The sequence below is a fragment of the Pogoniulus pusillus genome, chromosome 2, assembly GCF_015220805.1.
Source record: "Pogoniulus pusillus isolate bPogPus1 chromosome 2, bPogPus1.pri, whole genome shotgun sequence".
Classification (NCBI taxonomy): domain Eukaryota; kingdom Metazoa; phylum Chordata; class Aves; order Piciformes; family Lybiidae; genus Pogoniulus; species Pogoniulus pusillus.
In genome coordinates, this window is record NC_087265.1 from 5,844,099 (window position 1) to 5,868,218 (window position 24,120).

Consider the following 24,120-nt stretch of genomic DNA (forward strand, 5'->3'; position numbering starts at 1 on the left):
TGGCTCTATTACTGAAATGCTGAGTGAGAGTGAGGAGAGATTGAACTCATCTCTGTAAGGAGAAGAAATCTGAACTACAGAATATCTTCTGAGACAGCAAATTCAGCTCCAGCAGTGCTGAGCCTGAAAGGATACTCGGGAGTATAGTAATGACAGCTTGTACAGTCACTGGACCTGCCCTCAGTCCAGAGAGAATCTGGAAGTGCCTTAAGTGACAGCAAAACTTGATTTGGATTTTTGTTCCTAATAACCAGCTCAGCTGCAATATCATGGGAGAGCAGACTGGCAGAACCAAGGGCTGCACATCACCTCAACAGTCCACGCTCTTGCATGAGGAAATGCTGCCACAGAATAAGAAGAGATGATGCTTTGGACTCTGTGCATCAGTCACCTCCACATTTACTCTCTCCACAACAGCCACACAGTCCCTCGGCCTACTCATAACATGTAGGGACAGCCAGAGGTAGACCCTCCAGAGCAAACTCACTGACAGATTAGCTGGATGCTGACAACAGGTAGGAGCTGTGTGGTCTCATTTTGGCTAAAGGTGGCAAACCCTGGGTGTCAGCACAAGCCCCTGGAGACTGCCCAGTAGGCTGGGTGGCCAAGGGCTGCCGGGTACTTACATCACTTGCAATGTCTCTGGAGGCTTTGGCAGACTTGATAGGAATGGCATCTGCCCGCAGGTCGTAGCCCTTCTTCTTCTCCTCCTCCATCGCAAGCTTGTACAGTTTCTGAAACACACACAAACGTTCCCCTCACACACCTCTGCCTCCTGCCACGCAGCAAGGCACTCGCAGCAGCCCTCAGGCCCACCTCAGGCACCTACCTCGCTGTAGTTCACTTTGTTCTGCTGGGCTAGCAAAATCCCAGGGGTGTCTGGCATGATGTGGATGCTGGTTTTGTCCTTCTCCCAGGCTGAGGTGTACGCACGCTGCAAAGAGGAGCACGAGGGCACACGAGATCACACACGAGCAGGGCAGCAAACTCCAACACTAAATGGCAGCAACAGAGAGAGGCTGGGGGCCTCTTCTGTGCACTGGCTCAGGGACACCAGCAGTGCTCTCGAACCCTTCTGACACTCCTCTCTCTTTTTCCACACCACACCCACTCGCTGCTCCAGCCACACCACAGACAGTGTCAACTCAAACAAGCAGCGCAAACCCCTGATGCTAGGGGGTGCAGTTTTCCCCTGGCACAATTCCAGCCTGGAAGGACAGAGCCCTACGTGCTGGCAAAGCAAGGTCCTCACTTCCGTTGCCTTGCAAACAGCAGCAGCAATCTGACCTGGTTCATAATTGCAGAGTTGTGCTTTGCCAGAACCATGGGCATGGAGTCAGGCAGGCTGGTGAAACGGATGGTGTCCGGGTGCTGCCGGTACTTCTTGTCGCTCAGGATCTGGCTCGCCCTCTTGTTCTTCTCGGCATCCAGGGAACCAATTGGGGACCAGCCAATGCCCCTCAGCCACAGAAGATCAGACTTGTAGACATTCTGAAAGGACAAGCAAAGACACAAAGCAGCTTAGCAATCTTCTCACTCCAGGGAACCATTCCTCCTACACAGGGAAGCTTTACCTGTAAGAAAACTTTCCCCTATGTCAGCCCAGCATCCACCAACAAGTCACCCACACCAATCTCAGCTCCAACATCTCTTTCTCCATTCCTACAGCAGCACAAGAAGGTGCCAAGCAATCCACAAACATTCCCTTTCCATCTGCTTCACCTTCCTAGGAAATACCTGCCCATTTGGCAATCTCTAGTCACCTGCTGCAAGCACACCTCCAAACTGCTCCAGGCAAGACTGGAATATTCTGTCACCACAAAGCAGGAGCTTCATCCCTGACCCTTCACCACATCAACTCTCAGCAGGACAGTGTGGCCTTTTGAGATAGACTTCTAGCTCAGACATGGAAAAAATTGGAATAGAGAAACTTAAAAGTAGAAGCTCTGAGTGGGGAGCTGAATATTCTAGGGATAGGCCATATCATGGCAACAATAGATTAGTTCATCTCACTGGAGCATCAAGAGGGCTGGGTGATAGGTTGGACTGAATGATCCTGGAGCTCTCTTCCAACCTGGTTGATTCTATCATTTTCATGTCTGGAAGCACAACTTGGACCTGCACTTTGCTGCTCCTGCTGTGCCTGCTGCTATCTTCCCTCACCACTCTTTCACCTGCTGCTGCTGCTTTTGCTGTTTTGCCGCTGCATGACCCCCTCCCCATCTTCCTTAAAGTTATTATATTTTCTGTATTAGTTTATTCTCTTTATTCTGTTGTATTTAGTTGAAACTATAAGAAATACAATTTCATTTTCCCTGACTTTCCAAAAATCCATGTTGTAATGAGTTTACTCTACCGGGGGAGGAATCCACCCTGCCCAGGACAGACGGTATGGCCACAACACAGTCTCAGTCACACAGAATCAGCCTATACTTAAGCTCCACACATGGTCCTTCTCAAACAAAGCAACAGAACACAAGAGACACTTGTGGTTTTCACCCTGCCAGGAAGAACAACTTACATCACTCTGCAGGTCATACACTCTCCTGGCCTGGACAACATCATTCTGATCTGGTAGGCAGGTCCAGCGATGCAGGGGGTGCCTGTAATCAGCGTCACTGACCAGCTCCTGACATTTCTTGGCCAACACAATTCCCAGCATGTCCACTGGGCTACTGAAGTGAGTCTTGGATTTCTCAAAGGCTTTCTTGTACTCTCTGTCACTCTGGATCTTGGCTACATGCATTGACCACATCATCTTGGGATCGTCCTCGATGTTGCGGGCTCCAATGTGGTGGCCTAGCTGCTTTCTGTATGCAGTTTTGTATTTGTACTAATTGAACAGAGAAGCAATAATTACCACCTCTTTTGAAGCTCTGATTTCAATTTATCTCTTAACACAGCCATTAAGATCCTCCTATCAATTTTATATCTTCGTATTTTCCTACCACATTTTTTCCCTTTCACATTTCCCCCATCCTTGCAGTGTTTTCCTTCCACATCCACAATACATTACCATGTTTTTTAGTAGCAATAAACTATTGTGTTTAATTAACTTTACATCATTAAGAATTAAACAACCTCTGGTGAGGACAGCAAGGCACTGCTCAAACTTTAGACCTCTAGCTTTTAATAAGGCAACTGAATTTGAAGGGTGTGCCAGTTCTATTGCCCAGTGTTCCTTTCACCCTGCCAGACTTACCTCACTAGCTATGTCTCTGGATGCCTTTGCTGCCTGGAGTGGTATAGCATCAGCAGGAAGATCATAGCCCTTCTTCTTCAGCTCTTCATAGCCCAGCTTGTAACGTTTCTGTTGGAGAAGGATTCAAAGCAGTCATTGCAAATAAAAGCCTTTAGAGAGGTTTTCAACACCACAGCTTTCTTCCCCTGACTGCTGAAAACGAAGCAGGAGGCTGCAAATAATTTCTTTTATCAAAGTAAATTCCATATTTAGCTTTTTATTTGGATCTTCTCAAGGCTGATCGATGCCTAAAGGGTGAGGGGCAAGAGGATGGGGCCAGACTCTTGTCAGTAGTGTCCAGCAAGGAGCAATGGGCACAAACTGGAACCCAGCAGGTTCCATCTGAATGTCAAGAGAAATTTGTTTGGTGTAAGGGTGCTGAAGCTCTGGAGCAGGCTGCCCAGAGAGGTTATGGAGTCTTCTTCTCTGGAGAGCTTCCAAACTGTGCTAGTTTGATCCAAGCTAGAATATTTTGGTGAGAATTAGATTACAGACTGTGAAAAGGAAACAATGGTGATGTCTACTGCACTCATAGGCTTGCTGAGATGTATAAAAACAAGAACATAAACATAGAGAACAGAATCTCTGTCTTTTGGGCTGCACTTCTCTCTCTAACCTAACTTGCTGCCTAACTAATCCTTCTGCTTTCTAACCCCCCAGACAACCTTCCAAACTCACCTTGAACATAAGGCAGTCTGGGGTAAGGTAGAGTGGTGGGAAGAAAGAGGAAAGGTGGTTTGAAGCCCCTCTTGGGGACTCTAGTTTCTGGGAGGGCTGCTGTTGTGTTCCTATATTACTTTTTCACTTGTATATTTCTATCTATAGCTGTATATATTATAACTATCTGCTTGTATATTGTGCTAAGCTGTAAATACAGCTTCATTCTTCAATTGCCAGACTGCCTGAGTCTAGTCAATTTTCTTAAGTGTGGGGGGCTGGTAACACCCAAACCATCACACAAACCCACCTGGACATTGTAACCCTGGGAAAGCTGCTGTGGGTGCCCCTGCTTTAGCAGGGAGGTTGGACTGAATGTTCTACCCACTGCTTTAGCAGGGAGGTTGGACTGAATGATCTACCCACTGCTTTAGCAGGGAGGTTGGACTGAATGATCTACCCACTGCTTTAGCAGGGAGATTGGACTGAATGATCTACCCACTGCTTTAGCAGGGAGGTTGGACTGAATGATCTACCCACTGCTTTAGCAGGGAGGTTGGACTGAATGATCTACCCACTGCTTTAGCAGGGAGGTTGGACTGAATGTTCTACCCACTGCTTTAGCAGGGAGGTTGGACTGAATGATCTACCCACTGCTTTAGCAGGGAGGTTGGACTGAATGATCTACCCACTGCTTTAGCAGGGAGGTTGGACTGAATGATCTACCCACTGCTTAAGCAGGGAGGTTGGACTGAATGATCTACCCACTGCTTTAGCAGGGAGGTTGGACTGAATGATCTACCCACTGCTTTAGCAGGGAGGTTGGACTGAATGATCTACAAGGGTCCCTTCCAACTTTCAACATGCTGGGGGTTTGGAAGATTCTGTAAGGTATTTTGTAATTGATTAGCTAAACTTTTTACAAGTGACTACCTCTATGTTTGCTGATTAACCCATTTGAGATAAAAAAAATTCCTATACCTAGGATACTGGTCTGGATGATTCCTAGAGTCCTCTACAGAGCTAAAATACACAGGCCCATGATTCTCTACCCTCAACTTCAACTGTCATATTTTTTGTCTTCTTCAGTTCTTAACAGTGTGGCCAGTAGGAGGAGGGAGGTTATTCTTCCTCTGTACTCAACACTGGTCAGGCCACCCCTTGAGTATTGTGTCCAGTTCTGAGCTCCTCAATTCAAGAGAGATGTTGAGGTGCTGGAAGGTGTCCAGAGAAGGGCAACGAAGCTGGTGAGGGGCCTGGAGCACAGCCCTGTGAGGAGAGGCTGAGGGAGCTGGGAGTGTGCAGCCTGCAGAAGAGGAGGCTCAGGGCAGACCTCATTGCTGTCTACAACTCCCTGAAGGGACCTTGTAGCCAGGTGGGGGTTGGGCTCTTCTCGCAGACAACCAGCAACAGAAGAAGGGGACACAGTCTCAAGTTGTGCTGGGGAAAGTCTAGGCTGGATGCTAGGAGGAATTTGTTGTCAGAGAGAGTGATTGGAGGAATTTGTTGTCAGAGAGAGTGATTGGCATTGGAATGGGCTGCCCAGGGAGGAGGTGGAGTCACCGTGCCTGGAGGTGTTGAAGCAAAGACTGGATGGGCACTTAGTGCCATGGTCTGGTTGACTGGATAGGGTTGGGTGCTAGGTTGGACTGGGTGATCCTGGAGGTCTCTTCCATCCTGGTTGATTCTGTGATAGAGCTACTAACATTTCATCACCTTTCTGTGCAGTCTACACTTGCCCCATTATAAGCAGCAATTTGATCTAAAGCAAACAATTCTTCATCATTCTAAAGAGGCAGTTAGATACAATGAGACATTTTAACAACAATAGGAGGCTTGTTAAAATCACTGCCCACATATTTACAACATTAATATGATTATGGAGGGGGGATGAAAGAGAAAACTGCTGACTTGTGCTGAGTATTTTCTTGCTATTTTTTTATACCCTAGCAAATTCCACTTCATGCTTTAGTAACTCTGTTTGGGCTTCCCAGTGCACCATGGTTTTCACAGGCAAAGATCCCAAGTGTGCTTAGAGGTGTTAGAACTGTAGAACTACTCCACTGCTTTTTACACTCAAGGCACAAGAAGTCATCCACATTTCATAGGAGACAGATCCTAGAGACACACTTACATCGCTCATGTTAATCAAGTTTGATTTAGCCAACAGAATTTCAGGAGTATCAGGCATGATGTGAATCTGAGTCTTGTCCTTGTTCCAAGCTTCTTTATAGAGTATCTGCAAAGAGACACAAAAATGCCTTGTCTGGTGAAAAGCTCATTGCACAGCAGTAAATTCAGCTTACTTTTACCCTGTGACAGCTAAGCAAAGACAGACTGAAAGCATGAGCCATGTAAGCAACACAAGGTGTTCAAATCAAAGGGCCTGGAACACAAACCCTATGAGGTGAGGCTGAGGGAGCTGGGGGTGTGCAGCCTGCAGAAGAGGAGGCTCAAGGCAGACCTCATTGCTGTCTGCAGCTACCTGAAGGGAGGCTGTAGCCAGGTGGGGTTGGGCTCTTCTCCCGGGCAACAGAACAAGGGGACGCAGTCTCAAGTTGTGCCAGGGTAGGTCTAGGCTGGATGTTAGGAGGAAGTTGTTGTCAGATAGAGTGATTGGCATTGGAATGGGCTGCCCAGGGAGGTGGTGGAGTCACCATCCCTTGAGGTCTTCAAGCAAAGCCTGGATGAGGCACTCGGTGCCATGGTCTAGTTGACTGGCTAGGGCTGGGTGCTAGGTTGGACTGGATGATCTTGGAGGTCTCTTCCAACCTGGTTGATTCTATGAAATACCACCTGCTTTCCCTCCTTATATCCATCAAATGGCAAAGACACTGCATTACCGCCTCGTTTCCCCCCTCTTTATATCCATCCAATGACAAGGAAACAAAATTATGAGAGCACATTTACACCCTACTTTGTAAAGGGCTTATTTGCTGTGGGCTAGTTTGAGCCTAGCTAGAATGTTTTGGTGAGAAGAACCAGATTACAGGCTGTGAAAGGAAAACAAAGCTGATGTCTACCTCACTCATAGGCTTGCTGAGATGTATAAAAACAAAAATCAAAACGTAGATAACCTACTTCTGCTGCTGGGAAGCTCTGAGCTGCATTTCTCTCTCTCCAACTGCACCATCCATTTTTTCTGACTAGTCCACTTTGCTCCTAACCCCCTGGCTGAACCTCCATTCTTCCTCGGGACTGGGCTAAGGTTGAGAGGGGTAGGGGGAAGGTGAAGGGGCAGCTGGAAGCCCCTCCTGGGGACTCAGGTTTCTGGGAGGGCTGTTGTGTTTCTGTATTACCTTTTACCTTGTATATTTCTGTCTATAACTGTATAGACTGTAAATATCTGCTTGTATATTCTGCTAAGCTGTAAATAATAAGCTTCATTCAATTTCCAGAGCCAGCTGAGTCTAGTCTGGGGGCGGGGGGAACACCCAAACCATCACATGCTGTTATAATTAACTAAGTTCTACGGCACTCTTAGACCTGACTCCTCTGAACAACATCTTGACAGCTGAGCATTAAGGCACTGGCTATAAACATCTGTTTGTACATCTTAAGCATATAGTCTGATATGGAGACTTGAAAATGAAGATTCCTTTCTGGAAGCACATGCTCTGTCTCCAGAGGCAACTTACATCACTTCTGTTTTTGGCATTAGATTTTGCCAAGACAATATCCATGGCATCTGGGATACTCGTGAACTTAATAGTATCAGGGTGCTGCCTGTACTTCTTTTCACTCAGTATTTCAGAAGCTTTCTTGTTCTTTTCGGATTCCAAAGATCCCAAAGGACTCCACCCAATGCCTCTGAGCCATTGCAGATCTGACTTATACAAATTCTGTTAAGGAAAACAAACAAAAAGTCATCAAAATCATTATCTCCCCCTGTTCATTTATTAAACCACATTTAAAGGCTCTCTGGGACTTTAGCTTCAATCTGGTCTGCACCAACAGCACAAGAGAGTTATTAAAGATACTTTCCAACATGCAGGACAAAAATGAAGTTCAGTCCATGCAGAGGAAGCTTACATCACTCTGTTGGTCATAGATCCTCTTTGCCTCGGTGACATCAACCTGGTCTGGCAGACAAGTCCAGCGGTGGAGTATGTGTTTGTAGTCTACATCACTAACCAGTTCCTGGCATTTCTTAGCCAAAAGGAAGCCCAACATGTCCACAGGCATGTTAAACTTTGTCTTCCACTTCTCAAAGTCCTTCTTGTATTCCCTGTCACTCTGCATCTTTGCTACTTGCATAGACCACAGCATCTTGGGATCATCCTGCAAGCTTCGGAACCCAATGTGGTGTCCCTGCTGCTTGCGGTAGCCTTCTTTGTACTTGTACTGAAAGAAGGATGAAGGTTACAAAGGTAAAATTAGAATAAGAAACAGAGAGTGGTAAAAGAGATAAGCAAAGCATCAAGAGATTCTCTCAGTTTAATGCTTCTCATTATGAATTAAATGACAGCAGCTTGTTCTGGCACCTCATGTACGGCCTCTGTAACCCCTTGGTTAATGGGCATCATGTTCTGGGAATGAAAAGTGTTGCTGGAGAGGAAGAGTGCACAGGGTTCACTAAGGCTGGGTTTCTCTGCCATCTGACTGACAGAGACTCTTCAGAACTCCCAAATTTTGATACACTGATGAATAAAATAATCATCCATGAAAAATAGAGATGCTTAAACACTGGAAGCATTTCCCCACAATTAAAGCCATGAAAATTATCAGGAGCTGGAGCACCTCTCCTATGAGGACAGACTGAGAGAGTTGGGGTTGTTCAGCCTAGAGAAGAGAAGGTGTCCCAAGAGACCTTAGAGCAGCATTTCAATATCTGAAGGGAACCTACAGGAAGGCTGGGGAAGGACTGTTCAGAAGGCCTTGTGAGGACAGGATGAGGAGCAACAGTTTGAAACTGAAGCAGAGGAGATTTAGGTTGGACATCAGGAGGAACTTCTTTACCAGGATAGTGGTGAAATACTGGACCAGGTTACCCAGGGATGTGGTGGAGGCCCCATCCCTGAAGACATTTGAGGTCATACTTGACAGGACCCTAAGCAAGTGCTCTAGTTGGAGGCGAGTGGAGGGAGGTTGGACAAGATGAGCTTTGAGGGTCCCTTCCAACTCAGTGCATTCTGTGATGCTGTGATGAATAAAATCTCCTCCATAAATGGAGAAGCTGCGTTCATGCCAAGCAGTGATGGCAGCAGTGGCTATTCCAGAGCTGGAAAGAGGACTTCTCAGTACAGCCCCTGGGGTCAGCTGATCACATCAAATTTACTGCTGCTCTGGAAATGCAACATCCAAAAGAGCAGACAGCTCCTAGCAACACACAATCTTTGGAGCTCTCGAGATGCTTGAGCAATCTTTTTTAAAGTGTCCTCACTGACAAGAAGAGATCAGGAAGGAACTTTGCCAGCAGTTTTGTTCCTTGCTCCAGGCCACACTTTTAGCAGAGAGGTGCATCTCAATCTGGTGGGACTGCAGGTTATGGCAACTATGCATCACATTGAACTAGAAAGGTTGCTTACATCACTTGCAATGTCCCTTGAAGCTTTGGCAGCTTTCACTGACATGGCTTCAGGTGTGAGGTCATAGCCTTTCTTGATCATTTCCTCCCAGCCAAGCTTGTATTGTTTCTAAAATGAAAAACAGCCTTAATTAATTAAAAAGCCTTAATACAGCTCCTTAGATATGTCAATGATCCATTCAACCAAATCCTGGCCACCTCAGTGGACAACTACAGGAGAACTGGCTTCAGTTGTGAGAGAAAAGTTACTGGAATGGGAACCTGGGAAGCATAGAACACAGGTCTTCCAGATCCTGGGCTGGTGGTTAAAGTGTTTACATTATCAGCAGCATCCTACTCTAAAATATCTTGGGGATTTGAAACATATCTGGAGAATCTGAAACATCTCTCCCTGGGAGCAAACTTTCCAACTGGGTTAAAAATGGAATTAATAAGGCTATAACTTAGTCATTTAATAGCTAGTTCAGCTTGGGCACAGTTGATTTTAAGCAGTGAGTCAAAGATTTGCCTCTGAGGAATCATGTCAAGCAAAACCTGTGTTCTATACTGCCACAACTGTCACCTTCTCAGGTCTGAAAGCTGGCAGGGCAGTTAGAATCATGGCACAGATTTCTTTTTCCCACGTGCCAAGTTAAAGCTATGCAGCACAAATGGGTAATTTCTCAGCAAGGAACCCTTAACATGACTGATTTCTGTGGTAAGGGTATGAAATCTGCACCTACACCCAGATTCCAAACACAGGACATGTATTTTCCATACATTATAATGTCATTTTGACTGTTACTTTGCTAACCCAAAGATGATAACCTGCTGCTCCTCTGAAAACCATTACTCACATACAAATTCATCCCTCTGTTCTCAACATCCCCATTCCATTCCTTCTAACTTACACCAATTAATTGTTTTGGAATAAGCCTGAAGAAAGCAGAAAGTATTAAAAACACTACCTGGCTGTAGTTTGTCTTGTTCTGCTTGGCCTGGAGAATGTCTGGTGTATCAGGCATCACATGAACCTGAGTTTTATCCTTCTCCCAAGCCTGAGTATAAGCATGCTGTTGAGAGAAGTAACACCAGATGTGTTAATATCAATGACACAATGATCTTGAGAGGTTTTCAACTTTGCATTTACACACTTTGGATAAGGAAGAGTGAAAAGACAAAACTATAGATTTTTTTTGCTGTTAGAGTGGGTTTAGAGGAGCCTCCAATGATGATCAGTGAAGGCTGGAGCACCTCTCATTTGAAGGCAGGCTGAGAAAATTGGGGTTGCTTAACCTGGAGAAGAGAAGGCTTCAGGGAGACCTTAGAACAGCCTTCCAGGATTTGAAGTTGGCTACAGGAGAGCTGGAGAGGGACTTTTTATAAAGGCATGGAGTGACAGGACAAGGGGTAATGGCTTCAGACTGGAAGAAGCTGAATTTAGATTGCACATTAAGAAGAATTTCTTCCCCATGAGAGTGGTGAGGCACTGAAACAGGTTGCCCAGAGAAGTTGTGGAGGCTCTAAGCCTCTAAGTGTTGAAAGTCAGGCTGGATGGGACCTTGAGCAACCTGCTCTAGTAAGAGGCATCCCTGCCTATGGCTGGGGGGTTGGAATTAGATGACCTTGAAGATCCTTTCCAACCCAAATCATTCTGTGATTTTCTGCCTTAATCCAGAATCTGCTGTCTTACTTCTGACAAAACCCTGCTACCACAATTTTCAGTGCCAGTCATTTCTATATAAGAATGGGAAGAACAGAGGTTGGAGAGGCAGCAATGAAAATATTTATTTAACTAAAAGTATTTGTCAGTAACTGAGTGTTTCATTAACCTGTAAGGGGCAGCTGTTTTACCCAGAGCAAAGGTGGTGACAGAGGCTGAGACAGTGTTGACTGAAACAGTATCTTAAGAGGGCCTACAGAAAAGCTGGGGAAGGACTTCTTAGGTTATCAGGGAGTGACAGGACTGGGGGGAACGGAGCAAAGCTGGAGGTGGGTAGGTTCAGACTGGATATGAGGGGGAAGTTCTTCAGCATGAGAGTGGTGAGAGCCTGGAATGGGTTGGCCAGGGAGGCCCCATCCCTGGAGGTATTTAAGGCCAGGCTGGATGAGGCTGTGGGCAGCCTGATCTAGTGTGAGGTGTCTCTGCCCATGGTAGGGGAGTTGGAACTAGATGATCCTTGTGGTCCCTTCCAACCCTGGCTGATTTCTATGATTCTCTACCCTAGAGGATCCTGCTTTGGCAGGAGGGCTGGACTAGATGATCTCTGGAGGTCCCTTCCAACCTTTAAAGTTCTGTAATTGTGTGATATGAGTGTCCAGGGGTACCCCAAATTCCTTTCTTCTCCCTCCCACTCTATGGGTTTGAATGGGAGAAGAAGACATAAAAACTGCTTCCCCCCCTTGATCCTGCAGGCTTGAAGGGGGGCAGCCAAAGGTGTCTTCTTTCCACACGTGGCCTGACCTGTGTGGAAGCCTGTGCTGGAATCGGGCTGGTGGCTGGATGGGTCTCCACACCCAGTGTAAATGGACACTTTGTCTAGAAAAAGCATAAAGGGAGCAAGGGTTCTTGCCTTGGGGCTTCCTGCCTTGAGAGTCCTTGCCTTTAGAGCCCCCTGCCACTGCGAAGGACAGGTTCCAGCTCTGACTGGGCCATCTCTGCTTTTGGATGGCTCCTACCTTTTGTATGGTTCTTGGTTTCATCCTGTCGCTGCTTTTGGGCAGGTCTCCCCACCTTTGCACCATTCTGTGCAAACCTGCAGGCTTGGCAAGCCCTGGGGTCCTTTGAGAGAGAGCTGGAGGCATCTGGACTGCACTCTCTCAGACCCTATCAGTAGCCAACTTCCTGGCTGCCTCCTGGACTGGGGCACCCTAGCAGTTTTGGCTCCCCCCTGCTGCTGAGAAGGCAGCATGGTTCCACAACCATCCCACCCAGGGAAAAGTGCTTGAGACATTTCTGAGTTTGGCAGCTCTGGCACTTGCCTAAGGGCTTCTGCAGCATGGATCTCTATTATTGGATGTTGCCTGCAACATCAGAAAGCTGCTCCTGCAGAGGAATCCAGCAAGGGATCATTGCTGAATGTCTATTTCATCCCCATGAATAATACAGGCTGTTCCCTTAATCTTCTGCTCAGCCTGATTGATAGTGGGGTAAAGCTGTGTTTATGGCTTAGCCTTTTCCATTTCCTGACTTCATCAATATCTAAACTTACCTATAATATCCTTTTGGAAGAAATTCCTCATCAAACTGAATCTGTTAATAAACTACACTAATTTTTGTTCTAGTTTTGGGGACAGGGTTCCAGGAAAATAAAACAATTATATGTTTTATAATTCCTGACTCAGCCACATTGATTCCCTGCCTCCAGGAAAATGGGTTACATTTGCCTCATCTGCCCCACAAACAACTCACTTTGTTCATGATATTTGCATTCTGCTTGGCAAGGACCAGGTCCATGGCGTCGGTCTGCTTGGTGAAGGGGAAGAGGCTGGGATGCTGGCGGTACTTGCGGTCACTTGCAATCTCTGTGGCCTTCTTGGACTTCTCCACGTCCAGAGACCCAACAGGGCTCCAACCAATCCCCTTGAACCACTCGTTGTAATCCTGCTTGTACTCATTCTGCCAATCACAACACAACAGGGAAAGTTCACAGCTTACCAATGGCTCAGGCAATGAGGAAGAGAGGGAACCATAGACTCATAGAACTTTGTGGCTTGCAAAAGGCTTCTAAGATTATTGAGTCTAACCTTCAACCCAACACCTTCAACCCTCTCCCAAAGCACCAAGTCCACATGTTTCTTCAACATCTCCAGGGATGGTGACTCCACCACCTCCCTGGGCAGCCTGTGCCAATCCCTGACCATTTTGCAGCAAAGAATTTGTTCCTAATCTCCAAGCTAAACTTCCCCTGGCACAATTTCAGGGCATTTCCTCTCATTCCAACACTGATACTAGAGAAAAGAGACCAACCCCCACCTCACTGCAACCTCCTTTCAGAGAGTTGTAGAGAGCAATGAGGTCTCCCCACTAAACAATCTCAATTCCCTCAGATGCTTCTCATAACACTTTTTTTCCCCTAGTGTCTTCACCAGCTTTGTTGCCTTCAAACTGAAAGCAGCTGGATTTAGATGAGACATCTGAGAGGAGATCTCATCAATGTATACAAATGTCTGAGGAGTGGGTGTCAAGTGGCTGGGGCCAAGCTCTTCTCAGTGGTCAGCAGCAATAAGCCAAAGAGCAACAGCTACAAACTGAAACAGAGAAGGTTTCACCTTAGCATGAAGAGAAACTTCTTTGCAGTAAGGGTGACAGAGCCCTGGAGCAGGCTGCCCAGAGAGCTTCTGGAATCTCCTTCTCTGGACACTTTCCAAACCCACCTAAATGTATTTCTGTACAAACTACCCTAGGGGATCCTGCCCTGGCAGGGGGATTAGACTCAGTGATCTCTGGAGGTGCTTTCCAACCTCTACTGTTCTGTGATTAGGAAGAAATTCTGCTCCATGAGGGTGGTGAGGCCCTGGAACAGGCTGCCCAAAGAAGTTGTAGAAGCTCCAAGCCTGGAAGTGTTTCAAGCCAAGTTGGATAGGGCCTTGAGCTAGCTGGTGTAGTGGAAGGTGTCCCTTCCCATGTCAGGGAGGTTGGAACTAGATGATCTTTGAGGTCCCTTCCAACCCAAACCTCTATCTGATTCCACAACACAAAACATTCCCATTGCTTTCCATACAAAGCCATAACGAAAACACAGGGGAAAGAAGTCACAGCTGTGAGTGACAGAAAGAAAAGAGCCACTTACATCACTCTGTATCTGATTCATGTTTCTGTAGAGCTCTAAACTCATGGCATCTGGCAGCAGCATATACTGGTGGATCAGCCTCTTGTAGTTGGTGTTGGTTACGCGATCTTGCGCCTCCTTGGCTGCCACGATGCTGAGCGCATCAGAAGGAGTTTGGTAGTGTGTCTTGCCCATCTCATAGGCTTTCTTGTACTCCCTGTCAGACTGCATCTTGGCCACTTGCATGTAATGGACAAGTTTGGGGTCATCCTGAAGGCTACGGAAGCCTACAAGTTTCCCTTTGTCTTGTTCATAGCCTAATTTGTATTTATACTGTAAAGAAGCAGAGGCAGAGACTTTAATAGGCAGCATCTATCTCAGAAGGTAAAAACAAACTCACAAAAAGTACATTCAAGCAAAACTTCCACAATGTTGAGAAGACATCAGAGTGGTGGCTTTGTCCACCTGCTCTTAGGATGCCCTCCAAAGCACAACAGTGTCTCATGTGCCTTTTAAAAGTACCTGGAAACACTTTCCTACTAAATGAAATTTCCTTACCACAGTTTATTCTGCTCCTGCACAAGGTTCAATGTACCCTGAGGTTAAATCATTTTCCAATCTCTTTATGAATAGCACAATGAAAATATGAAACCATGTCCTGGGCTGCATGAAGAGCAGCATGGCCAGCAGGGCAAGGGAGGGGACTCTGCCCCTTTACTCTGCTCTCATCAGATCCCACCTGGAGTACATGTTTTTTCATTTAATAGAGCAAACAATCCAACTTATTAATTCTTTCCTCAAATTCTTATCCACCTTGGACAATCTACACAGACCAAGGATCAATTCTTTATTTTTTTTTCCTTTACTGCTTGGAAGGAACTCACAATGGAAGCATCCTTCCCTCAGACCGAGAGCAGTGGCAGATCAAATTGACTTTGCAGTGGCTGCAACATCCCCAGTATTGTCAATATCAAATGTGAGCTCTAACTTCATCTGTCTCTCAGGATGGTTTTGCCTCTGCCACAGCAAATCCCTTTGTGCACACACCATAGGTACACAAAGGAGTTGTGAATGGTTCTGATTCCAGAAGCAATCAGCATCAAGAAACGTAATGGGGCTTTCAGGAAAAGAACAAATTCCTTTTACTGCAGTGGTACAGTTTAAGTCCTGATCTGCTCTTCTCAGATACTTCTGAGGCTGATCTCTGACCAGTTTGTCTAAACTACAAAAACACAACGCACATCTACACAGCGTCCAAGCACCATCACACCAAGCATCTCCTTAACCTTTCTAACCTTTCTAATGGGGAAATTGTTCTTTAACCCTGCTCGAAAATGTTTTAGGACACACATCAATACGTCAAAGTTATTTACAAACCAGAGAATAAAGGCACTTCAGATAGTTGGTTGATAACATTGTGCCAAGAAATTCATGGTTTACACTATCTGAAGTGATCATTTTCAAGCACTTACATCACTAGCAATGTCCCTGGAAGCTTTGGCAGCTTTAATAGGGATAGCATCAGCCCTGAGGTCATAGCCTTTCTTCCTAGTTTCTTCAAACGACAGCCTGTACATTTTCTGTGAAAAGAAAGAAAAGAAACATCGTTAAAGCAAAGCAAAACAAAAAAAAAACCAACCCCTAAAGCACAGGCACTTGAAGATAATTTGATTAATGTTATATGATGACTTGAATCAGACTATTCACATTCTTTATACTCCTTGAGCAGTTGTTTAAGGCACTCAGGGACAAAGAAAGATGAATCACATTCTTTGTACTCCTTGAGCAGTTGTTTAAGGCACTCAGGGACAAAGATGAATCACATTCTTTATACTCCTTGAGCAGTTGTTTAAGGCACTCAGGGACAAAGAAAGATGAATCACATTCTTTAATTTAAATGATAGCATTCGGACACCAGTACCAGAAAAGGGCCATAAAGATGGGGCTGGACCACTTCTGCTATGAGGATAGGCTGAGGGAGCTGGGGTTGTTCAGCCTGGTGAGGAGAAGACTCCAGGGGGACCTTAGAGGTGTCCTTAAAATACCTGAAGGGATCCTACAAGAAGGCTGCAGAAGGACTGTTCATGAGGGTGTCTAAAGACAGGACAAGGTGGAATGGTTTGAAGCTGAGGCAAAGTAGGGTTAGACTGGATCTTAGGAAGAAGCTCTTTAATATGAGAGTGATGAGATTCTGGAATAGGCTGCCAGGGAGGCTGTGGATGCCTCCTGCCTGGGAGTATTCAAGGCCAGGTTAGATGAGGCCTTGAGAAGCCAAATCTAGTTGAGAGATATCTCTACCCATGTCAGAGAGGTTGGAGTAGATGATCTCTAAGGTCATAGAATTTCATAGAATCAACCAGGTTGGAAGAGACCTCCAAGCTCAGCCAGTCCAACCTAGCACCCAGCCCTATCCAGTCAACTAGACCATGGCACTAAGTGCCTCATCCAGGCTTGGCTTCAACACCTCCAGGCACGGCGACTCCACCACCTCCTTGGGCAGCCCATTCCAATGCCAATTACTCTCTCTGCCAACAACTTCCTCCTAACATCCAGCCTAGACCTCCCCTGGCACAACTTCAGACTCTGCCCCTTGTTCTGTTGCTGCTTGCCTGGGAAAAGAGCCCAACCCCCACCTGGCTACAAGGTCCCTTCAGGTAGTTGTAGACAGCAATGAGGTCTGCCCTGAGCCTCCTCTTCTCCAGGCTAAACAACCCCAGCTCCCTCAGCCTCTCCTCATAGGGTTTGTGTTCCAACCTAGGCCATTGCATCATTCTGTGGTTCCTCCTTCCAAGACAAATAATCTTCTACATTTATAGACCAGAGGTACAAATATCAGCTGTAAATCCCAATTAAAAGGCTGTGACTAGCAGCCAGAATTATCTCTAAGGTCCCTTCCAACCTAAATCATTCTGTGATGAAAACCTGTAACAAAAAGGCATGACAATAAAACAATGGTGAAAAGTTACATCTCTAAGGATGACAGCTATTAAAAATAGACAAGTATGTTTATTTCTCTGCAAATACATTATTAATTATTCAGCATCTGGAGATTTAACAACTGCCTACTGAAAAACTCTCTGTGACACTACCCGGGACAGAAATGTGCCTGTGTGGCCAAGAGGGCCAATGGCATCCTGGGGTGCATCAGGAAAAGTATGCCCAGCAGGTCTAGGGAGATTCTCTCCCTCTGCTCTGCCCTGGTGTGCTAGTTTGAAGCTAGCTAGAATGTTTTGGTGGAAAGAACTAGATTACAGGCTGTGAAAGACAAACAAGGGTGTTGTCTACTTCACTCCTAGGCTTGCTGAGATGTATAAGAACAAGAAACCAAACATAGATAAGGCACCACTTCTTCTTCTTGGGGAATTGCCTGAGCTGCACTTCTCTCTAGCCTCTCTGTCATCTCTCTGATTAATCCTCTTTGCTTCCTAACCCCCTGGCTGAACCTCCATTCTTCCTTGGGACTGGGCTAAAGTTGAGAGGGGTGGGAGAAGCTGGAAGGGTGGTTGGGAGCCCCTCCTGGGGACTCAGGTTTCTGGGAGGGCTGCTGTGTGTCTGTATTACCTTTTACCTTGTATATTTCTGTCTGTAACTGTATATATACTGTAAATATCTGCCTGTGTATTGAGCTAAGCTGTAAATATAAGCTTCATTCAATTTCCAGAGCTGGCTGAGTCTAGTCTGGGTGATTTCCAAAGTGTGGGGGGGTGTAAACACCCAAACCATCACACCTGGTGAGACTACACCTGGAATACTGTGTCCAGTTTAGGGCTTCCCAGTTCAAGAGAGACAGGGACCTGCTGGAGAGAGTCCAACAAGAATGACTGGGGGACTTGAACATCTCTCCTATGAGGAAAGACTGAGAGACCTGGGGCTATTTAGTCTGGAGAAGAGAAAGCTGAGAGGGGATCTTATTAATGTTTATAAATATCTGAGGGCTGGGTGCCAAGAAGAAGAGGCTAAGCTCTTTTCAAAGGTGTACTGTGATAGGACATTGGGCAATAGGCACAAACTGGAACACAGCAAGTTCTGTCTCAACAGGAGGAGAAACTCCTTTGCTGTGAAGGTACTGGAGCTCTGAAGCAGGCTGCCCAGAGAGGCTGTGGAGTCTCCTTCTCTGGAGATTAACAACACCCATCTGGATTTTTTCCTGCCCTTAGTGAACCTGCTTTAGCAGTGGGGCTGGATTCAATGATCTCTAGAGGTCCCTTCCAACCTTTACCATTCTGTCATCCGTGACCAAAAGTAGAGGGTTAATCTGTCAGAACTTGGAATCCAGTGCAAAACATAGTTGATGGGGAAATAAAATGCTAAGTGCAGCAGCAAAGATGGATAATAGATAAATTCTACTACTTTGGTAGTAATCAGTATATTTTAGTCACCCATATGATCAGGACTAATGACCTTTGGAGGTCTCTTCCAACCCAAACCATTCTATGATTCTATGTCATAACCTGACTATATATTTATAGTCTTTTTTTCCCCCTTTGGCAGCTTTTTGTACTTAATTTTGGGGAAGGAAGTGGGGAAAAGGAAAATTTGTAGCTTGCTTGTAAAGTTACTACAAGGTAAGAAACTGAGAATTAGAGATAGTTTCATCTGCTGTTGCCTCATCCCTAATTAAACACCCAAGAGCTACATCCCAGGCTTACGAACAGTACTTACATCACTCAGATTAAATGCATTCACTTTTGCTAAAGCAATCTGTGGGATATCTGGGGTGATGTGAACTTTCTTTTTGTCTTCTTCCCAGGCTTGTTTGTACTTGTGCTGGAAGGATAAAAGAGAAACAAGAGATGTCAACTGTCTACGCTAAGCCCAAATCCAAGGTTAAATCCTAGTAGCTTGATGAGCCCTGCCCAGCAGAGAAGGGGAATGAGGAAAAGAAGACCAGTGGGTTGGAATGGAAATGGGTTTCATGGAACAGCCAAATTAGTCCCAATGCCAACGTGAAGTGTACAAAGTTATACTCAGTCCAGTTAATGTCCAGTGGTCACAATAAATGCAGGCAAAAGCAGGAGCAAAAGATCCTTTCAATCTCAGAAACCTTCCCCCTTTGTCCTGAGCATGAAGTTTATGGGCTGGGATACATCAGTAGCTGTGCTAGTTTGAGACAAGCTGGAATGTTTTAGTGAGAGGAATTAGATTATAAGCTGTGAAAAGGAAACAGTGGTGATGTGTATTGCACTCATAGGCTTGCTGAGATGTGTGAGAACAGGAACATAAACACAGATAACCCAGTGTGGCTCCCTGTTGCAGCTGGTGCCTGTACTTTTCTCCCTGGCCTGCTTTCTGTGTAATTAATTCCTCTGTTTTCTAATCCCCCTGGCTGATCCTCCAACCTCACCTTGCATGTAAGGCAAAGTCTGGGATAAGGTAGAGGGGTGGAAAGAAGGTAGAAGGGTTGTTGGGAGCCCCTCCTGGAGACTCTGGTTTCTGGGAGGGCTGTTGTGTTTCTGTATTACTTTTACCTTGTCTATTTCTGTCTCTAGCTGTATATATTGTAACTGTCTGCTTGTACATTGTGCTAAGCTGTCAGTATAAACCTTCATTCAATTTCCAGATGAGCTGAGTCTAGTCTGGGTGATTTTCTTAAGTGTGGGGGCACAGGTAACACTCAAACCATCACAACTATCAAGCCCTTCTGTTTCTTTCTGCCCCCACAGACTTAAGGGGAGGTCTGCAAGGAGATGGGAGGGGACATAACCAGGCAGATGAACCCAAATCATCAGGGAGATATTCCATGTCATGAAACCTCACGATCAGCAAAACTAAAGGGAGAAGAAAGGGGTTAGAGAGGTCAGACATCTTCCCTTTGGGAAATGACTGGGCATCAATCTGCCCAGGGGAGGTGCCCAGTGGTTGCACTTGCATCATTTGTTTTGTTTTCTTTCCTTTTTTATTTTTCACTTATTAAACATTTTTTATTTTGACCCATAAGTTCTTTATGGTTTTACTCTGCTTTTCCTCTTCCCCCATCCCACCGTGGGGAGGAGGAGGAAGTGAGTGGCTGTGTGGTGCTTAGCTGTCTACCAAAGTTAACCCACAAGCAAAAAAAACAAGCCAGAAATAATTGCTAGAGGTGGAAGATCATTGGTTTATCTGCTGGAAAACAAGTGTCAGTTCAGAGAGGCAATAGAGCTGTGCTTAGAGGAAACAGAACTGAGAAGAGTGTGTGTAAGATTCTAATGGTCCATCAAACTAAAAAGCAGAGCAAATCTAGATACTTCTAAAGAACACCAGCAGATTACACCAGATCAGGAGGAGAATCACTAAATAAATCTCTCAGGATAAAAACTTCCCTATCAGGTAGCAAAATTGCTGCAACAGGCATTAGTTAAAGTTCTACTTCCAAAAGAGATTACTCCAGTGCTCTCAACCCCTAGATTTCAATTGCTGAAGTCTAAAATCAGCTACCTTGGGTCAACTTTGTTAATAAAATGTAACCTCCAGGTTTGTCTCTCTATGTTTTTCTTAGAGGCATCAGGATATTCAGCTGTATCAAAGGTCTATTGAGGTGAAGCACAATTAGTCAGGCATGTTCATTAGCTGCCAAGCTGGATGATTTCCAAAGCTATGCATACAAGAGGACTGACTATACACAATTAAGTGGAATTTGTGCCTTATTTCTGCAAGCTTGAATGACTTTTAGTGATCACTTTCTTACCTCATCCATGATTTTAGCATTGTTTAAAGCTAAGACCATGTTCATGGAATCCATAGGAACAGAATACTTCAGCTTGTCTGGGTGCTGGCGATACTTCTTTTCACTAACAATCTCCATGGCCTTTTTGTTCTTCTCAGCTTCTAGGGAGCCCAGTGGCATCCATCCAACACCTTTCATGGTTTCATCATAATCTGCTTTGTACTGATTCTGGAGGCAGAAAGGGAAAAAAAAAAAATCAGATGCATGAAAGCAAAAAGTCTGTAACCCATGACAGCTCTTCTTGTGTTTAATATTACATTTGGAATGTGTTTGCTCTGAAAAGAAGCAAACAGCATCAAGGTGCATGCAAGGTTTATTTGGAGACTGGAATGGGCTGCCCGGGGAGGTGGTGGAGTCGCTGTCCCTGGGGCTGTTCAAGGCAGGATTGGACGTGGCACTTGGTGCCATGGTCTAGCCTTGAGCTCTGTGGTAAAGGGTTGGACTTGATGATCTGTGAGGTCTCTTCCAATCCTAATAATACTGTGATACTGTGAGACACATTTGTTACAGTGGGGCCTTTATTATTCCATCTTTCACACAACATTCAGATCCTCTTTATGATGGGTATAGCTTGACAGGTGAGATTACAAGCCAAGGCCATCCTGAAGAAGAGGATCATCTTGAATCACTATACTGAGACAAAAAAAGCCCCTCAGACAGCCTCTGAGTAAGCCTAGCTGGGTTCCCCTTCCAAAAAGAGGTCGTTTTGGAAGCACAAGATGAAAGTCTTAGCGAAAGGTGAAGCTTTTCCTGTCTTAGCCTGCAAACAACTGTTGCTCCTGAAGAGCCTGATGGAGTCTGTAAAGAATCCATTTTACTTTCTATATAAATGATTCCTTTCTGAGCCCAAATATTTCAGTCTTAGAGAAACACAACAGCTATCCCTGCTGAAGGTCACCTTTAATTTACTACATTTCAGTACATAACTGAACTAATTCCACTAAGAAGATGGACCTGCATCTTGCAGCATGCTTTCATAAACTGAGCATCACTGAATTGACAAAGAAAGGCTGAAGTGTAGCTCACTCACATCACTTTGCAATTGCATCATGTTCTTGGCTAACTCGAGACTCATAGCATCTGGCAAGACGTTGTAGGTATGGATCAAGTTCTTGTAGTTGGTATTTGTAGCCACTTCCTGTGCTTTCTTGGCTGCCACAACGCTGAACATGTCCACTGGAGTGTGGAAATTTGTCTTTGCCTTCTCATAGTCCTTTTTGTATTCACGATCAGATTGCATCTTGGCCACCTGCATGAAGTGCACCAGCTTGGGGTCGTCTTCAAGGCTGCGGAACCCAATGTGCTTCCCTTTGGCTTTTTCGTAGGCTAGTTTGTATTTATACTGTCAGCAGGAAAAAGGAAGGACAGAAACATTTCAGTCAAACCCCCCCTGCATTATGAAGTTCAATTTCACTTCTGAAAAGATACCAAAAAAGTCAGTTCTTTTTCATCACAAAAGCTCAGTTTTAGTCAACTATAAAAGGACAGGAGGGAATGGGTTGAAGCTTGATGAGAGCAGATTTTGACTGGAGATGAGGAAGAAATTCTTTCCAGTGAGGGTGGGGAGACACTGGAACAGGTTGCCCAGGGAGGTTGTGGAGGACAGAAGCACAGAATGTGATCAAAGATCACATTCTGTGCTTCTGTCCTCCACAACCTCCCTGGAGATGTTCAAGGCCAGGCTGGATGAGGCCTTGAGCAACCTGGCCAAGTGGAAGCTGTCCCTGCCCATGGAAGGGGCATTGCAAATAGATAATCTTTGAGGTCCCTTTCAACCCAAACCATTTTGCAGTTCTATAATCTCACAGAACAGCCTGGTGAACACAGGCACACAAGACTTGACAGCTTGCTAGAGAAAGAGTAGAATAGCACAACTGTTACTCCAATGGAGAGCCAAGGCTTGTCCCACTATACACAGAACTGAAACACAGACAAGCCAAAATGCTTGTTCATAAAAGCACCCTGAAAACGTCCTGACTGCCTCTGTAGCTCCTCTGAGGAGAGTCAGCAGATCAAACTTACATCACTTGCAATATCTCTGGAGGCTTTGGCTGCTTTTATTGGAATAGCATCTGGCTTCAGGTCATAACCTTTCTTCTTGTCTTTCTCCCATGCTGCTTTGTAAAGTTTCTAACGTGAAAGAGAACAAAAACCTCGTTATAAAGACCTAACAAAGCATCCCACAGCTGAAATTTAAATGCTTTCCAAAAAGAACTTTCCACAGAAACTACACCATTTTTTGACCTGTGCAGCAGACACTGAATGTAACTCACATCACTCATGGTGATCTGGTTCACTCTGGACTGCAGAATCTCTGGAGTATCTGGCATCACATGGATAGTGGTCTTCTCCTTGTTCCATTTATCAGTGTAGAGTCTCTGCAGTTACAAAGTAATGGTTAGCACTAGAAAGGCTTTGCAGGCAGAAAGGAAAAGAATGATCATAGAATAGAATCATAGAATCAACCAGGTTGGAAGAGACCTCCAAGATCATCCAGTCCAACCTAGCACCCTGCCCTATCCAATCAACCAGACCATGGCACTAAGTGCCTCATCCAGTCTTTTCTTGAAGACCCCCAGGGACAGCGACTCCACCACCTCCCTGGGCAGCCCATTCCAATGCCAATCACTCTCTCTGTGAAGAACTTCTTCCTAATATCCAGCCTATACCTACCCTGGCGCAACTTGAGATGGAATCATTAAGGTTGGAAAAGCCCTCTAAGATCATCAAGTCCAACCTTCAATCCAACACCACCATGGCCATTAAACCACGTCCCAGAGTGGCATGCCCACACCTTTCTTGAACACCTGCAGGCATGGTGACTCCACCACCTCCCTGGGCATCCTGTTCCAATCTCTGACCACTATTGCAGCAATGAAATTGTTCCTCATATCCAACCTAAACTTCTCCTGGTAGAGCTTGCTTTTGGTTTGCTTATTTGCAGTTAATCATTTTACTATGACTCCATAAGCACTAGAAATAACCTGAAAATGTCACTTCACATAACCTTCACAAAGATCACTGCTGAGTGGCAGTATTAAATTTCTTCTTGCTCTTTACAGCTTTGAGGAATCTGCAGAGTATGTTTTGATGGCTAAGAAATACTGGAACTGAGAATTTGCATTCTGCACTCTTCCCTGATTTAATGCACAGCAGAGATTCTTTTCATCTCACACATCCTCTTTCTGTGGCAAGTATGGAATAGGGATCCAATGGTATCCCAGACAAATTGGAAGATTTC

The 24,120-nt window shown here is 45.4% G+C and overlaps 1 protein-coding gene across 1 annotated transcript in view; it reads right to left on the minus strand.

Annotated features, from left to right (window-relative positions):
• The window catches only part of NEB (nebulin), a 218,009-nt gene that overhangs the window by 146,541 nt on the left and 47,348 nt on the right, over positions 1-24,120 (minus strand). The window contains exons 25-42 of the mRNA XM_064154908.1: positions 23,153-23,257; positions 22,902-23,009; positions 21,910-22,221; positions 20,841-21,047; positions 18,839-18,943; positions 15,649-15,756; positions 14,198-14,509; positions 12,817-13,023; positions 10,373-10,477; positions 9,427-9,534; positions 7,931-8,242; positions 7,537-7,740; positions 6,033-6,137; positions 3,203-3,310; positions 2,522-2,833; positions 1,288-1,491; positions 830-934; positions 627-734 (exon numbers count right to left, since the gene is read on the minus strand). Coding sequence (XP_064010978.1) covers positions 627-734; positions 830-934; positions 1,288-1,491; positions 2,522-2,833; positions 3,203-3,310; positions 6,033-6,137; positions 7,537-7,740; positions 7,931-8,242; positions 9,427-9,534; positions 10,373-10,477; positions 12,817-13,023; positions 14,198-14,509; positions 15,649-15,756; positions 18,839-18,943; positions 20,841-21,047; positions 21,910-22,221; positions 22,902-23,009; positions 23,153-23,257 — 3,135 coding nt within the window. The remainder of the gene's footprint in view (positions 1-626; positions 735-829; positions 935-1,287; positions 1,492-2,521; positions 2,834-3,202; positions 3,311-6,032; positions 6,138-7,536; positions 7,741-7,930; positions 8,243-9,426; positions 9,535-10,372; positions 10,478-12,816; positions 13,024-14,197; positions 14,510-15,648; positions 15,757-18,838; positions 18,944-20,840; positions 21,048-21,909; positions 22,222-22,901; positions 23,010-23,152; positions 23,258-24,120) is intronic.